At 40.5% G+C, this 18533-nt stretch overlaps 1 protein-coding gene across 1 annotated transcript in view; it reads right to left on the bottom strand.

Moving 5' to 3' along the window:
* The window catches only part of LOC128649393 (ADAMTS-like protein 1), a 466596-nt gene that overhangs the window by 286400 nt on the left and 161663 nt on the right, over window positions 1–18533 (bottom strand). Inside the window, exon 4 of the mRNA XM_053702643.1 lies at window positions 16839–17075. Within this exon, the coding sequence (XP_053558618.1) occupies window positions 16839–17075 (237 nt within the window). The remainder of the gene's footprint in view (window positions 1–16838; window positions 17076–18533) is intronic.

Below are 18533 nucleotides of genomic sequence, written 5' to 3'. Positions count from 1 at the left end.
TGAAATATTCATTTTTCGTGTCGGGTTTGCGCACAAGTTGGGTGTTCCATTTTTTTTGCTCCATTGACTTCTTGGTGGGAATACCTGAACCCGCACACAATATTCTAAGTGTGGCTTTTTGCGCTCGTCCAGTTAGAGCATGAGCAAAAACAGTTTACTTTTAACTTATCATAGGAGCGCAGAAAAATCTTACTTCTAGAGCCGTTAACGCTCAAGTGGGAGCATTACATAGCACTCCACTTGTAATCTGGCCCAATATTTTAAACACAAGTATCTTTTTCAACTTAAAACAAATATTTGACATAAAATGATGCATATTAACAATGATATTTGTCAAACCTTTCATGATATGTTTAAACACCAATAAACACAACTAGGTTATTTTTTTAATAAACTCCTTAGATTAACATATGAAATGGTCTTAACCTCATGTGAGGTAAACTGAAAGCTCTGATTAATTAGTCATCATAATTAAGCATAAATGCATTGCATAGAGGTCAACATTTGTGAGAGTGGTCGTTTGGTTCCTCCATAGACTGTATTTGAGAAAGATCATGACCATAAACAGATGTAGCAAATTATGACATAAGCAAATGTAATTAGGCATTCATTGTCTATACGCTAAATCAACAATCTACGTGAACTGCCACAGTAAATACCCTTAAGTCATCTATAACACACATTCCCCATGTGAGATACAATAAGCAGCAGGGTCATAACAAGATGTTGCTGTTCTATATACCAGCATCATACACTTCTGTTAGAAGATACAGATTTTAAAGGTGCACTAGAACAAACAACATCAACATTCTTTTGAAACATTGGGGTAGATTTATCATACTCCAGGCAGACATGATTCGCTATATCGAATCATGTACGCCATGCATCACTAAATGCCAACCGCATACGCTGTCGGCATTTAACATTGCACAAGCAGTTTTGTGAACTACTTGTGCAATGCCACCTCCTGCAGATTTGCGGCCAATTGAAGGGGGTGTCAATCAACCTGATCATATGAGATGGGTCAGATTGATGTCCACAACCTCAGAGGCAGCGGACGAGTTAAGGAGCACCGGTCTTAAGCCCGCTGCTTCTTAACTCCTGTTTCTGGCGAAAACAGCTGCATATAGCAGCATTCGGGAGTTCGTAAGCCCCATAGGTTTAGGTGTATGTACACCACTGTATATACACACTCACTGTAGTAACATTTCAAAAATGGTGTCTGAAAATCAGCACAATCTTATTTAAAAATAAGCAAATCTATCATCTACAAAATATTTATGCAAAGAAAAATCTAGTGTACAATGTCCCTTTAAAAGTGAAAGCCCTAATTAGGGATGTTATTATGTTCATAGATACCAGAGCTGTAATTGATCAAATATGTGTGGGGTGTGAAATAAATATTAAGGGCCAGATTACAAGTGGATCGCTAAATATCGATAATGTGCACTGGTATTAAAAGTTAATCGCAATGCGAACACAAACTCGTGTTCGCATTGCTAGGAAGCATTGCACTCACAAGAGCGTGCTTCCAGACAGCATCAGCATATACATATATATTTACTGGGAATGCACAGTTCCATATTTCGATGTAAAGGCACTATTCAGGGACTTTTTCTTCTAACACCCCCACTCCCACCAACTTCAAAGAGCCAAAACTACCTTGTGCAGTTTGTTGTTTTTAAATCACGTTTTTTTATTGAGGTTTTTAGCAAAAACAAAAAGAGTAAATATTATTTGTCTTGTCACATAGGTAATAAAGCACAAAGATCGAGGAGCACCAGCCAGGAGTGTGATAATAAGTTCTTTTATTTACTTGAAAACAAATAAAAGGGTGATCTTCAATGGGTTAGTGTTAGGTTTTTTTAAGGGGGTAAAGGGTGTGTTTTAAAATAGGGTTGGTTGTGTGAGTGGTGGGTATTTGTACTTTTTTTTTACAGGTAAAAGAGCTGATTACTTTGGGGCAATGCCCCGCAAAAGTCCCTTTTAAGGGCTTTTTGTAATTTAGTGTAGGGTAGGGCTTTTTTTATTTTGGGGGGCTTTTTTATTTTGTTAGGGGGATTAGAGTAGGTGTAATTAGTTTAAAAATCTTGTAATTATTTTATGATTTTCTGTAATTTAGTGGGGTTTTTTCCGTACTTTAGATAATTTTTTAAAATTGTAATTAATTGTATTTAGTTTAGGGAATTTATTTAATTACAGTGTAGTGTTAGGTGTAATTGTAACTTAGGTTAGGTTTTATTTTACAGGTAAATTTGTCTTTATTTTAACTAGGTAGTTATTAAATAGTTAATAACTATTTAATAACTATTCTACCTAGTTAAAATAAATACAAACTTGCCTGTAAAATAAAAATAAACCCTAAGCTAGATACAATGTAACTATTAGTTATATTGTAGCTAGTTTAGGGTTTATTTTATAGGTAAGTATTTAGTTTTAAATAGGAATTATTTAGTTAAAGGGACACTAAACCCAAATTTTTTCTTTCATGATTCAGATAGAGCATGCAATTTCAAGCAACTTTCTAATTTACTCCTAATATTCATTTCTTTATTCTCTTGCTATTTTTATTTAAAATGCAGGAATGTGATGCATAGGAGCCGGCCCATTTTTGGTTGAGAACCTGGGTTATGCTTGCTGATTGGTAGCTAAATGTCATCCACCAATAACTAAGCGCTATCCATGGTGCTGAACCTAAAATGGGCTGGCTGCTAAGATTTAAATTCCTGCTTTTTAAATAGAGATAGCAAGAGATAGAGATAGCAAGAGAATGAAGAAAAAATTGATAATAGGAGTAAATTAGAAAGTTGCTTAAAAGTGCATGCTCTACCTGAATCATAAAAGAAAAAAAAATATTGGTTTTAGTATCCCTTTAATTGTAGTAATTTTATTTAGATTTATTTAAATTATATTTAAGTTAGGAGGTGTTAGGTTTAGGGTTAGACTTAGCTTTAGGGGTTAATACATTTAATATAATGGTGGCGACATTGCGGGCGGCATATTAGGGGTTAATAATGTAGGTAGGTGTCGGCGATGTTAGGGACGGCAGATTAGGGGTTAATAATATTTAACTAGTATTTGTGGTGCGGGAGTGCGGTAGTTTAGGGGTTAATATGTTTATTATAGTGGCGGCGATGTCCGGTTCGGCAGATTAGGGTTAAAAAATGTATTTTAGTGTTTTCGATGTGGGGGGGCCTCGGTTTAGGGGTTAATAGGTAGTTTATGGGTGTTAGTGTACTTTTTAGCACTTTAAAGCTCTTAACTACTGACTTTAAAATGCGGTATCAGGCTTGACAGGAGAGGGTCTACCGCTCACTTTTGGTTAGACTTGTAATACCGGCGCTATGCAAGTCCCATTGAAAATATAGGATACGCAATTGATGTAAGTGGATTTGCGGCATTTCCGAGTCTGGCCAAAAAAGTGAGCGGTACACCTGTACCTGCAAGACTCGTAATACCAGCGGGTGTTAAAAAGCAGCGTTGGGACCGGCCAACGCTGCTTTTCAACCCTAACGCACAACTCGTAATCTAGCCGATTATTTGGCACTTAATGGGTATAAAGGACCTCTGTTAAAACTTAGTATGTCACAATGATTTGGTTTACAATAGAGTTGGAAACCCCTGACAAATGGGGCTAATGAAGTATCCTGGATTCAGCTTTAACATAATAATATTACAGACAGCCAGATTACGAGTTTTGCGTTATGGCTCGCTCAATAATAACTTGTACATTATTTCCACCGCTCACCTTTAATAGCGCTGCCATTACAGGTTTGCAAAAAATGGCTTGTGCGGGCTATATGGTTGCGTTGAGCTCCATACCGCACCCAAATACAAGCAGTGTTTTGACGTGCTCGTGCACAATTTCCCCATAGACATCAATGTCCTACTCCTAATCTAATCGCCCTATCAAAATAAAAAAAGTCCCCACAAAATAAAAAAAACCTAGCCTACACTAAACTGCCACTGGCCCTTTTAAAGGGCCTTTTGTGGGGCATTGCCCCAAAGAAATCAGCTCTTTTACCTGTAAAAAAAAAAATACAAACAACCCCCCAACAGTAAAACCCACCACCCACACAACCAACCCCCCCAAATAAAATCCTTTCTAAATAAACCTAAGCTCCTCATTGTCCTGAAAAGGGCATTTGGATGGGCATTGCCATTAAAATGACATTTAGCTCTTTTACATTGCCCAAAACCCTAAGCTAAAAATAAAACCCACCCAATAAACCCTTAAAAAACCTAACAATAACCCCCGACGATCCACTTACAGTTTTTGAAAACCGGAAATCCATCCTCATCTAGGCAGCAGAAGTCTTCATCCAAGCGGGCAGAAGTTCTCCTCGAAGCCGGCAGAAGTCTTCATCCAAGCGGGCAGAAGTCTTCATCCAGACGGTATCTTCTATCTTCATCCATCCGGCGCGGAGCGGATCCATCTTCAAGACATCCGGCGTGGAGCATCCTCTTCTTCCAATGGCTGTTGAAGAATGAAGTTCCCCTTTAAATTACGTCATCCAAGATGGCGTCCCTTACATTCCGATTGGCTGATAGAATTCTATCAGCAAATAGGAATTAAGGGGGGTAGGGGAAATCCTATTGGCTGTTGCAATCAGTCAATAGGATTGAGCTTTCATCTTATTGGCTGATCCATTCAGCCAATAGGATTGAGCTCGCATTCTATTGGCTATTCCAATCAGCCAATAGAATGCGAGCTCAATCCTATTGGCAGTTTGGGGGTTAATAATTTTATTATAGCGGCGACGATGTCGGGGAGCTGCTGAAAAGTAACGGCAATGTCCAGAGCGGCAGATTAGGGTTAATAATTTTATTTTATTATTTGCAATGTGGGAGGGCCTTGGTTTAGGGGTTAATAGGTAGTTTATGGGTGTTAGTGTACTTTTTAACACTTTAGTTATGAGTTTTATGCTACAGCTTTGTAACGTAAAACTCATAACCACTGACTTTAGATGGCGGTATGAATCTTGTGGTTATAGGCTGTACCGCTCACTTTTTGGCCTCCCAGGCAAAACTCGTAATACCGGGGCTATGGAAGTCCCATTGAAAAAATACTTTTTTAAAAGTGCGTTACTGACGTTGCGTGACGGCCAAATAATTGTGCGGCACACCTATACCTACAAGACTAGTAATAGCAGCGGTAGGGAAAAAGCAGCGTTACCCTCATAACGCAAAACTCGTAATCTGGCTGTTTGTTTTTTCCTTGAGTAGATAATAATTAGGGGGATATAGTGGTCCTGCTGCTCATCATCTTCCTACTAGCAAATAGCAATGCTGTATTAAGCACTTTTTTAGCACTGCACGATCTACACAAATTCTCAAGTGCAGTCCTCTCTCCCCCTCCTTCTCAGGCCGAGCGCAGCACTGACAGTGTCTCACTTGAGACAGAACACTGCCCAGGCTAACACAGGCAGAACTTAATAAACTTAAAAGACTCATTAGTGATGATAATCTTGTCTTTATATTAAATACTTTTATGTAAAATGCCAAATATGGCCATATTAACATATTAAAAAAAGAATTGAGTGGGCGTACAAATGTTGTATGGCGCATCTACACTAAGAGTGAAAAATTTAGTGAATGGAATGCAAATGGTTTGCCACCACTGCTTTAAGGGATATATCCTATACAAATAGGGGCCCATTTATCAAGCTCCGAATGGAGCTTGTGGGCCCCTGTTTCTGGTGAGTCTTCAGACTCGCCAGAGACAGCAGTTATGAAGCAGCGGTCTAAAGACCACTGCTCCATAACCCTGTCTGCCTGTTCTGAGCAGGCGGACAGAATTGACACCCCCCCTGCTGGCGGCCCATTGGCCGCGAGTCTGCAGGGGGCGGCGTTGCACCAGCAGCTCTTGTGAGCTGCTGGTGCAATGCTGAATACGGAGAGTGTATTGCTCTCCGCATTCAGCAAGGTCTTGCGGACCTGATCCGCACTGTCGAATCAGGTCTGCAAGACCTTTGATAAATAGGCCCCATAGTCTCTTGAGTTTGTTCACTTTGTCTCCTTTGTTGTGGCTAAACAGAGATCAGGTGTAAATGAGCTCCTGCACAGATCTAAGCAATCACTCTAAATAATGTTACAGAACCTCTCAGCATACTTAAGTATACAGTGTGCATCAGCCTCTCTGGTGAAGTGGAAAATACAAATTTCAGAGGAAATATCTAGAAAATCAAGCAAAATAAATAATTAAAAGGGTATTGTATTGTTTTCTTTCCCTTTAACTGTACCTAATAAAACAATTTCGGGAGAATCAATACAGAGCTTTATGTCTCTTTAATAACATCACAATCTTGGTAACATTCTTCCAGCACTCAGAGCACAAATCATTGCATTAGCGCTACATCAGCTACCCTATTATTTTTTTTAGAATACATACACTTTTATTTCCCTTCTATGTGTGCTTATGATGCCATATCTATGAAAATATACTGATATTTCTACTTATATAACCCATTACTGTAATATTAAGCATTTTAGCAAATGTCAGTCAATTCATAATTGTATTGGAAAGCAAGACTAATTTTAGCACAGGATGCCATCAAATGATGTACAAAGGGTTATTTCTTACAAGAGGAGCAGACGTACAGACAAAGACACACATTGTTCAACTTACTAAGTCATATGATCACCAGAGGAAAATTATGCTGACGTTTTACAAATCTGTGTAGAATGTTTTTTGTTTTTTTTTCAAAACAATATTTTATTTTCTGACAGAATATTATAATGAAAAAAACCTTATAAAAAATAGATTAATCTTAAAAAAAAAATCATCTGTATTATGAAATTAGCTGATTTAAAAAAAACTACAATAAACTATCACAAAATCAATGAAAAATGACACCTTATTATGAAATAAAAAATATAAAATCATAAAACTATTTCAAATAAACTAAAATAAATCATAAAATTGCCTATACTCAATGAAGATTTGCTTGAGGCTTTTGAGCCCCTTTGTGGTGCAAGCGCGCTTATGGAAGCCTGCTTACCGCAAGTAAAGAAGCAGCGGTTGTATGACCACTGCTTCCTACCTCTACAACACCTCAAAGATGGGGAAGATAAATTACACAAACTTGTTCCATGACAGACCCTGCTCTTCCACAAATGGTAAAGTGAGGGAACTGCACAAAAATTGACTATTGTAATAATAACCGCAGGGAACAGACATATAGCATCCAGTGCCCACTTGCTGCAAAAACAGAAGACGGTTCCCTAGCTGGGAACATGTTTGTCCATCTAATAATAAATTGGGTCCAATAACTCAGTGTCAGCTCTCAGAAGAAGCAATAAATTACAGCAGTCATCTAAACCTACATCAGTGATTATTAGTTTGATTTAGATATTTAAAAAAAATGCTGGGTACACAATCTTCAATCTTCACAGAGACAGTCACAATAAAATAAACTGCAAGTTTCTAGCAACCTGTTAGCTGCTTCTTACAAAAACAGTGAGATTCTATAGCAATTAGCTTCTTGCAGGGGACTCCAAGTCTTAAAATGGTGACAAAAGACATAGATAAAAGCTCTTCATTAGAAGTGAATATAAATGAAATAAAATTGAGTGGGTTAGCCACAAATCAGCAAGCGCTACCCAGGTGCTGAACCAAAAATTGGCCTGCTCCTAAGCTTACATTCAAATAAAGATACCAAGATAATGAAGAAAAAACATAAATTATGCTTACCTGATCATTTTCTTTCCTTCTGACAGGAAGAGTCCACAGCTGCCAGGAGGAGGCAAAGACACCCCAGCTAAAGGCTACAAATACCTCCCCCGCTTCCCTCATCCCCCAGTCATTTTGCCAAGGGAACAAAGAACAGTAGGAGAAATATCAGGGTGATTTTAAAAAGGTGCCAGAAGAACAAAAAATGGACTGCCGCCGCATAGATAAAGCACGGGCAGGAGCTGTGGACTCTTCCTGTCAGAAGAAAAGAAAATGATCAGGTAAGCATAATTTATGTTTTTCTTCTTAATCAGGAAGAGTCCACAGCTGCATTTATTACTTTTGGGAAAACAATACCCAAGCTGGAGGACACTGAATGCAAACAAAGGGTGGGTACAAAAGATGCGGCTCCTTCGAAAGGCACCACAGTCTGATTACTCAACACCCTACAAAAAACTATAACGACAAGGGAAAAAAACAGAGCCCGGGTAACCACTCATCAGTTACACAACCTGCAAAGCCGTGCTAGAGACCACTCAGACCCAAAGTCTGCTGAGCATAATGCCTCAACTCCACAATTCCATAACCAAAAAACCTCTATCAACCCCCAAGAGGGAAAGTAGAGGAACCCAGGAAATCCGAAGGACCATCCCAAACTGACTTAAATAAAAAAACTGGCCAAAATCTCTATCTACCCCCGAGAGGGAGAATAGAGGCCCCATGAGATAGCTAAAAGACCAAATCAACTGAGAGCAACCCGAGGTTGCTGCAGGACCACAGTCCAGGAAAACAAACTTCCTAGGAGGACATGGACCAGAAGATAAGTCCCTTAGAGTCAGGAGAAAACGTCACTAAGATGACCGGAAGGCCACCCTCAATCCCTGACACAGCACCCTACCAATGATGGTGTTCTAGAAACCTGGGAGTTCCCCCTTGTAACCTAGACAAGACAAGACTCGTCTGGCTAAGCATAGACAAGCAGAGACAGGAAAACCATCCCATCAGCTTAAAAAGGGGCTCTCCAAGAGGGCGCAGAGCCACTTGAGAGCAAATCTCGCGAGGACCCTTTCACAGGCAAAAACGTCTTAAGCCATCAAGGGAATCATCCCACTGAAAAGTGCTGAAAAATCTCGACAACAGCTCTCAACCAGAAAATTACGGAATCCAAGGAGCGGTCCATCCTGGCAGCAGCCGCCGCGAGTAGAGAGATAGGCACTAAGAGTCCCACCAACAAAGGGGAGGACAGATTCATAAAGGAAACTGTCCATGCTGCAAAAGCAGGCTGATCCCCAACCTTCCTTCCAGGATAACGATCCCAGCCCCAATGTTAGTGAAAGACCTATTGCAGACAAGAGTCTCAGCCCTTCGGAAGAAAAAATTATGGATCTATGAGGCATCAAAGCCCCAGAGTAGAACTCTGACCACTACTAAAAAATTAGCATGCTACCCTGAACCATGATAGGAACCAGTGATGTGCAGTCACTAGAGGCAGGTGAGGCAGTGCTTCACCTCTCATATGGGCAAAAATATATTTTTTTTATTGGCTTTAAAAAAAAAATTGTACATTTTTTCCCCCCAGCATTTTTTTTTCTCACAGCTATATGTTGTGCAATGAAGAGGCACAATCAGGTCTGCCCACCATTACACAACATGCTGCGCCATCTACTGGATGCAAGTGGTTAAGATCATTGCATGGCTCATTAACTGCTTATTTGAGGCAGTCCTATTTGGGCTGAACCAATCCAGCGAGAGGCATTAGTAAGTGGAACATAGGGTTGGGGCTGGATGTTAAATCATATAAAACAAAACAAAAAATGCAAAAAAACAACTTTCATATATTTTGTTGCTGTCCTGTGAACCTGCTAGCTTTGCTAAAGTGAAAAAGAGATTTCTGTTCTTCCCCTCTAAGTGCAGTGGAATGTGCCACTGTCACTTCCTGAATCCTTACAGAGCAGGAGAGAGGCACAGAGAGCAGTGTTTCACCCACATCTTATTAAAGTAAGATTTTACTGAAAGATTCTGTTAGTTAAAATGATAATTTAATGAATGTGGTTTAGTGTTTGTTTACTCTTTTATAGCAGGGTCGTTTTTGTATTTTGTTTACTCAAACTTTACACCCACTAACTTAGCAGCTTGCCTCTGTACTTCACACTAAATTATAGACTAATTTTCTGAACTCTCTGTAGCTCTGCTGTTTTATTACTTTAAAATGCAGTGGTCCCCCCCCCCTTGTGTGTGTGTGTGTGTGTGTGTGTGTTTCTCTCTCTATCTATCCATCTCTCTCCTTATGTGTTGTTCTCCCCCATGGTCTCTTTCTCTCTCTGTCTCTCTTCCTCCCCCTCTGACTCTCATCCCTTATGTAATGAAAGAATCTATAAGCATAATTTGCAGCATTAAAGTAAAATGTATGTTTTAAACATATTTTAATGGGCATGGATTTCTAGATCTCATAATCAGAGCAAGCATTGTGTTATCTGGCAAGTGTTTCTGTTACAATCCTTTTAGACTAAAATTAGATGTTTACTAAGTTGACCAGTTTTCCAAGACACCATTTAAAGGGACATGAAACCCATATGAAACCCATATGCAAATTTAAATAACTTTCCAATTTACATCTAATATCTAATTTTCTTTATTCTTTTGATGTCCTTTGTTGAAAATCATATCTAAATATGCTCAGTAGCTGCTGATTGGTGGCTGCACATAGATACCTCATGTGATTGGCTCACCCATGTGCATTGCTATTTCTTCAACAAAGGATATCTAAAGAATGAAGGCGTATCCTAGCCACTGCCTCACCATCCTCTGACGTCACTGCACGTCACTGATAGGAACCTCATGCTAGGGTCCAAGGAACCCTACACTGCAGCCTTCCATAAGAAGGAACACTCCTCCAGGGTAGAAAGAACTCTGACCCACCGCATTCCGATACCAGAAATCAATTCTCTGATACTGAGAATGCAAGAGAGGGGAAAAAAACCTACAAGGCGCCAAAAACAAGGACCCATGGCTCCTTACAGATACTGAGGTACCTCCAAACCAAGGAGAACACATAAAAAATCCCTTCACCACCCTAGGTGAGAAAAAGATTAATCAACGGAAAACACCCTACTAGAGGCCAACCCTCTGCCAATATTGTCAGCCCAGTTGGATATCAGATATCAGATGTTACAGCAGACAAGTAGGGACCCATCAGAAAACCTCAAACTGAAGCTTTAGGTTGATATTAAACTCTCATAAGATTCCGAAAAACCCCCGCCCCCTCCAAAGGGACAGGCAGGAGAACCAAACCCTAAGGTTAAGCAGAGCCGTCCATACCCTTTCCGGGCAAGATACATTGTCCTTAACCAGAGTCCTCTAAAAAACGGAACCGATACGAATATCTGAAGCCCCTGAGCCTTCCACCATCTAAAGTCCTAAAGAACCTAGCAATATTCATAAACCCAAGAGTCTGAAAAGAACTCCAGACTGGTTTAGGAAAGGGCCACCAGTACCCTTGGATCACAAGGTAATCCCTGTAGACAGGCCTAACGACCCAACCCCACATTGGAAGGCTAAACGGTCAGTTTCCTGACCCCAGACAGATGAAAAGACTGTAACTGACCCCTACCCTCAAGCCCGAAGGGCTAGATCTGCAATAAGATCGACGGGTAGCACCCAAGAGTCAAAGACCATGGTAAGACCAGGAGCAGTTTTAATCTTGAACAGATGATAGTCTCCAAGATCCCTGCAGGATCGATCTCCCAACATCCTTGAATGGAATAACAACGGGAGCCTCACAGCTCCTGGTAGAATGCAGGGAGACCCCTGCACACCACGCACTAGAGCAAACAAAACACTGATAAAAAGAAGAAGGACACGTCCAATCTTCCATAACAAATGACCCAACCCAAAACGAGAGGGAAGGAAACTTCGCCACCGCAAAAGGAATGCGACTAGGCTACAAGAGTCGTCATCCGGAGAAACCGCAATTGAAGACGTAAACACCGCTATTCAGATACTAAACCTGCAGAAATCAATAAAATTTCCAGACTTCCAAATGAAGGGAAACCCACGGTTCCGAGTCCCCAGGGAACTAGAAACCATGACGTCTGAAAAAGTTGGTTACGCATTTCAAGCAATATTGCCAGCAAAAAACAACTTATATCGGAGCACACAACCCTCCTACCAGAAGTGTTGGATCTATGCCCCAGGCCCCAAACTTTGTTATAGGATCCGAGTCCGGAGTCCATAACACTAGGCCTTAAGAGACACATTCTTTTTTTTTCAAAGCCGATAGGCTAATCAGCACCACGAGGGTGACCTGAACACAAGAAACAGTAGATAGCGCCCGACCAGTACCTGCCTGATACAAGAGCACTCCAGAATCTGTCTAAGGTCCAGAAAAAGGCGACCCAAAGGCTCAATAATATGAACTAGAAAACAAAACCTCTGACTTAACCGAAGTGCGCAACTTCAGAGGAAGCGCCCATGTGACCACAAAATCGATGTGCCAACCTATAACGGAAGGCAAAATCATCCCTTGCCGGATCGACAAACGTCTCTGGCCCCAAGGTTGGGGCCCCTGAAGCCTCAGAGGCCCCCGCTTCCCCAGGAGGCCTAACAGAATTGGGCAATCCCTCAATTGGGCAACTCCGGAGAAGGAGTAAAAACCAAAGGGACACCTGCTTGCATAGCAAAGAAAGTTTCTAGGACACGCGCCTCGCAGGACCTAGCATCCTCTGGTGCGGATGGCTCAACGCACTCTGAGGACCCTGAATCGGGAGAAGAGAGTACTCTGGAATGGCAATCGGAACATAACTGATGGGCATGGATAACCTGGGCCATTTCAAATTCATCACAAGACGCATTCTCCGTATCGGAGATATCCGTGTCTAAAAAGTCAGAATCTTCCATCATGGGATTACAAAAATGACAAACGGTAACTGACACCTTCTTTACACCCCCAATGGCTGGGGCACTCACCACCTCCTGTGAACCAGACAACCCACGAGCAGACTCACGGTCAGCATACGGAAGTGAAAAACAACATAACCGCACCCTGTCAGGAGGTGCACTGTGCAAGTCATAAAATAGAGTGCAATCTAAAGATTGTGCCAAATGACGTTAAGGACATTAATGTTCCTGAAAATCCATGAGCCTAAAGTATTACTACACATTAGCAGATAAAACCACATAACAAACATGATTAAAGTTCCCCCTGTTCAATACCCCCCCCCCTTAGGGGATATTAACCAATCCCCTAAGTCCTTATTTTAAGATAAAAGGAGTCCCACTCGGACCCTACCTTTGCATTAACATCACATTCACATAATGAAGTAAAATGAAATGATCTTACCGGAATTTCCGCCGTGGAACAAGTGTGACAGATAGTAGCCCTGCTTCTGACATGGACTTGAGTGAACAAAGGCAGGCAGCGAAACTCGTCAACGCTGATTGCCGAAAAGCTGTTAATATGAGTCGGGATGGTTTCTCAGAAAAACTCTCCCTGCATCTCCGGACTCTAACTTTCATCCATGCTCTCACTGAGAGGCTGACAGGACTACTTAAAACTCCAGTTCCATTTTGAAGAGTACTACCCTCCATAAGAGACTTAACTCGAACTTCTGATACTTCTCTGCCAAACTCTTGTGATGAAAGGCAAAGAATGACTGGGGATGAGGGAAGTGAGGGAGGTATTTGTAACCTTTGGCTGGGGTGTCTTTGCCTCCTACTTGTGGCCAGGTTCTGAATTCCCAAAAGTAATGAATGCAGCTGTGGACTCTTCCTGTTTAAGAAGAAAATTGATAATAGGAGTAAATTAGAAAGTTGCTTAAAATTGCCTGCTCTATCTGAATCATGAAAGTTTAATTTTGACAAGACTATACCTTTAACTACATACACAGTTTTTTCGGTATTTTGAGACATCTTAAGTATAGCATTTGCAGAGACAGATCAGTAAGACACAGCTTCAGAGCGATAAGAAGCAATCTCAGAATAACACAGGCAGGCCTTTCAGAGAAAACAGTGCAGACACACACATCAGCTCAATGATTTAACCACCTATTTGCTGGCATATACACAGGAGTGAAATTACACTTAACTCAACATGCAGATGTGTTGGAAGCGCACACTACTCAAATAAGAAGGGATGCAGCTGTCAGTTCTGCTTTTCTCTCCTTATAAGTACCAGACCCAGGCCACTTTACCAGGTGCCAATTTTCTAGGCACTGCTGCATCCCAACTTTTCCAAGCTTATTGCATGTTCAAAGCTGTGAAAAAAACTCCAACATGCCCAAGGAATGCCCTTTTCAGCTTACTTGCAAATACTGACATATTTCCAATGCACAGCTGACAGGGCAAACAAGCTTTACAAAATCTCCATGTGGATCTCTAGGCTCACTTGCTGCACCGCAGGATAGATTCACTATCAATTACGAGACCTCTCTAGAGAGATAAACATTATTGTATAAAGAAACTTCAAAAAACCATGAGCAACCTCATCACTCTGTAAGCGGTATATTTTATCATTCTTAAGTTTAGGGGAGGAGTACAGTGTATGTTAAAAATTATTAAGATATAAGAAAGAATTTGTAAAAATGATATGGTCTATACCACTGGTTTTCAAATCTATCCTTAGGCCTCCCTAATAGGCCACATTTTGTGGGTATCGGAACTGGAGCACAGGTGAAATAATTAGCTGATTATGGTTATTTTACCTGCTTATTTTACCTGCTTATGGTTATTTTACCTGCTCTCATCCAAGGTAATGATAAAAACCTGGCCTGTTGGGGAGGCTGGAGGACAGGTTTGAAAACCAGTGGTCTACGCCAAAGCAAGTTTGCTGTTGCATTTTAGAAAGAGGAGTGACAGTATTTATTACAATGTTAAATTCCATCTTGTTAAAATCGATTCCCATGTGAGGTGACCAAATCACATTATAGCAACATAACAGTCAAACTAGCCTCCATATTCATAAAACATGGTCTTCCTTTTTTATTTCTTATACAATTATACGTTACGGTAAACTGTTATTTCCTTATACTTCTTGCAAACTACTCAATGTATTCTCTAGAGAGTACCACTATTTTCTTGGAGCTATAAAAATAAATATAAATACAAAGTGCTTGCCAATAAACTGTTTTCCTTAATTCTAGCCCACTGTTCTTTTATCAGGGAGGAAATAAGGATAATAATAAGAATAATAGGGGGTAATCACTTGCAGAGTCATCAGTGATGTCAGACTAAACTAAAGCCCCCTTCCTTCAAAGTAGTATTTCAAATGCTTATTGGTATACTAATAAATAAATACATCTAAATCTATTAGTTCAGTTCTAACATCAGTTGAAGATCATTCTAGAACTGGGTTGCCCAATGTTTATCTTCCAGACACAGAACAGACCAGATTTAAAAGGGACATTAAAGTCAGATAATCGTCACTGCATTGCAAAATATCTGAGTACAAAAAAATGTTTTAGAGCATTTAAAACAGTCATTTTGTTAACACAATCTGCATTGTTTTGCAGTATCTCCATTGCTGTGGTAGAACAAAACTCCTGAAAATAGCATGTAGGAGGGTCAGGGGTCAAAAAAACATAGAATGCACTCTAGGGGGTCAATTTAGCAAGCTCCGTACAGAGCTTGATGCCCCGTTTTTCCGGCGAGCCATAACCTGTCCGCCTGCTCTGAGGCGGCGGACAGAAATCAACCCGATCGAATTCGATCGGGTTGATTGACACCCCATGCTAGCAGCAATGATAAATGCTGACAGCGTATGCTGTCAGCATTTATTGATGTGCAGCGGACATGATACGCTACATTGTATCATGTCCGCTCGTACATTAATAAATTGACCCCTTGAAAGTTGAAAAAAGCAGTGAAAGTGTATCATAAAGCTTGTTTCACAATGTATAATTAACATTTATTGGGAAAGTAAATTTTTACTTTAACGGCCCTTTAAAGGGATATGAAACCCAAAAATGTTCTTTTGTGATTAAAAAAATGTTTCCAATTTACTTCTATTATCAAATTTGCTTCGTTCCCATGGAATCTTTTTTTGAAGAGATATCTAGGTTGGCATCTGGAGCACCACATTTGCAAAAGCACAAGATGGCAGGAAATAGTGCTGCCATCTAGTACTTTTGCAAACGGATACTTGCAAAACGTCTGCTATATAGTGCTCCAGAATGGGCAGGCTCCTAAGTTTACGTCCATGTTTTTCTACAAGACACCAAGAGAACAAAGACAAATTAAAAATAGAAGTAAATTAGAAAGTTGTTTAAAATCACATGCTCTGTCTAAATTATGAAAGAAACTTTTTGGATTTCATATCCCTTTAAGGATATCACTGTGACAAGTGATATACCAAATATTGGGGTGTCTTCTGCCCTTGAGGAATATTCTTTAAAACATTTAGGGCTAGTGGAGCGCTAATTTATTGCGCGTCCAAAAACGGGCAAATTTTCCCAGTTGCAGGCACACAATAAATAACCAGTCATTACAAGTGGCTGGTTATTACTAATGCGAGCTTGCAGTAGCAATTAGTGTTCAGAAAATGCCCCAAATGCCCTCAAAATAGAGGGTATCATAGTTTTTTTAGTAAAAGAAAATGAATAATTTTTTTAATAAAAAACAATTGCACTAGGCAGTTTTAAGGGGTTAAAAGCGACAGGTGTGGGGTGTTTGAGAAAAAAACGGCACTGAAAAGTGCCTTTACATTGCGGTCTATGGGAACTGTGTGTTTCCAGTAAATATATATATATGAAAGTGCGCTCTTGTGAGAGTAATGCTTCTCAGCGAAGTGAATGTGAGCTTGCGATCGCATTGCTGTCAATTTGTAATATCAGCACACTTTAGCGTGCGCTGGTATTACTCAGTGGAGCGCTAATATCGCTTTCACAAAACAACTGATATCAAGCTACCCACTGCCTCCAGACTTGCACAGGTCTATTGGTGGTGAAGCCTGGCACCAAAAAGATGATTTATTCAGCAAAGGACCATTACAATAAAACAAAAGATTATATATTATTGTGAAATGTCTTCTATTAAAGTGAATAGAGGATTTTGCTTGTTATTTGTATTTGATTTTTTTTACTTACGTGGGACAGACAGAATCACTGACACATACTACAAACTATCTGCCCGCTACTGCATTGTACATACAAACACTACACAACAGGTTCCCTACCTGGCACAAACCACTGATGCACATATCCAATGACTCTGTGTAACACCGAGTGCCATCAAGGACTTTAGGAGCGAGTTCCACAACAAGAGAAGTGCCCTTTGCCTGGCACTTTAAGGAGCAGGGGTTTTCTGGGTCATTGTGAACAGGAAGCCATTCTCTGTACTGTCCTTGATATTTGACGTCATTGTGAGCTGAACATTGTTGAGCACGAAAATCTCCAGATTCCACCGGACAATCCTGAGATGGAGAGAAGAGAACAAGATAACTAATCCCATAAAGTCATATAAATCTGCTATTTGTGCACAATATCCTTAAAGGACTGTCATAGTTAAAGAACAACATGATTTACTTCATTAGAGAGTGCAATTTTAAAACTAGCAACCCTGCTCCACTATGTGTTAGCACCTACAAAGCAATTAACTACATCTGGCTAGATTATGAGTGAAGCGCTAATTATCGATTCCGCTCGCGCTCTGTGCTCAACTTCGGCTTTTTGCATGCATCGGGTAGCATGTATATTACAAGTTGAAAGTAAAAAGTTTTCGCTTTCAAACTAACACAATGCACGCAAAATGTCGAACTTCAAATATCACAACAGCGTTAACGTAATCCTGTCACGCCGCGCCGCTCTAGCCGTTGCTAGGGGCACGGCATCTCCTTCCCTGCTCGTTGTCAGGGGCAGTGTTGGCTCCAAATGCGTAAGGTGCTGACTTCATCACCGCACGCTCCAGATGCCGGTCAAAGCTCAGTGGCGCAAATCTGCGCCTATTTAAATGTAGTTAGAACGATCTGTCACTGCCCAAGTATAGGTGATACTTTGTGTGCTCCTGGGTGTGACAGATCATTCTTTCTTGTGCCTAATATCGTTACTGAACCTGCCTGCCTGACTACTCTCCTGCCTTAACCCTTAAACTGCTGGATTAATTACTGTTGCTGAACCTGCCAGCCTGACTACTCTACCTGCCTTAACCCTTAAACTGCTGGATTAATTACTGTTGCTGAACCTGCCTGTCGGACTACGCTACCTGCCTTAACCCTTAAACTGCTGGACTGCTCTACTGTTGCCAACCCCTGCCTGCCTGACCATTTTAGTGGTGTGCTCTTGGACTGCTTTACTGTTGCCAAACCCTGCCTGCCTGACCATTCTAGTGGTTTATCCTTGGACTGCTTACTGGTGCCAAACCCTGCCTGTCTGACCATTCTAGTGGTTTATCCTTGGACTGCTTTGCTGTTGCCAGACCCTGCCTGTCTGACCATTCTAGTGGTTTTTCCTTGGACTGCTCTGCTGTTGTCGCTGGGGACTGTCCTACCTGTGGTGAGTGCAGCCTTCCTCATCTCACTAACTTTCTCTGCTCTGGGATATTCCCTATCATTCCGGCTCAACGCCGGGATAACAAGACTACTGGCCGAGTGGAGGAAAGAAAAGTGGAGGAAAACCTAACACCCAACAAGTCACACAAACCTGATTATGTTTTCTCAAGTGCGCTAACCTGACATGAAATATTAAAATTTCACATTCCAATGTTCTTCACACAGCAGACTATGTTCAATTTATTCTTAAATACACATATATACATACAATTTTTTTTGTTAAAATATATAATATATATCTACACACACACACACACATTTATATATATATATATATATATATATATATATATATAGGTCATCAGAAAGAATATGCAATCCACG

This window comes from Bombina bombina, chromosome 2 (assembly GCF_027579735.1).
Source record: "Bombina bombina isolate aBomBom1 chromosome 2, aBomBom1.pri, whole genome shotgun sequence".
In the NCBI taxonomy this organism is placed as follows: domain Eukaryota; kingdom Metazoa; phylum Chordata; class Amphibia; order Anura; family Bombinatoridae; genus Bombina; species Bombina bombina.
The sequence above is the reverse complement of the archived record's forward strand: the minus strand, read 5'-3'. Positions and strand labels throughout refer to the sequence as shown.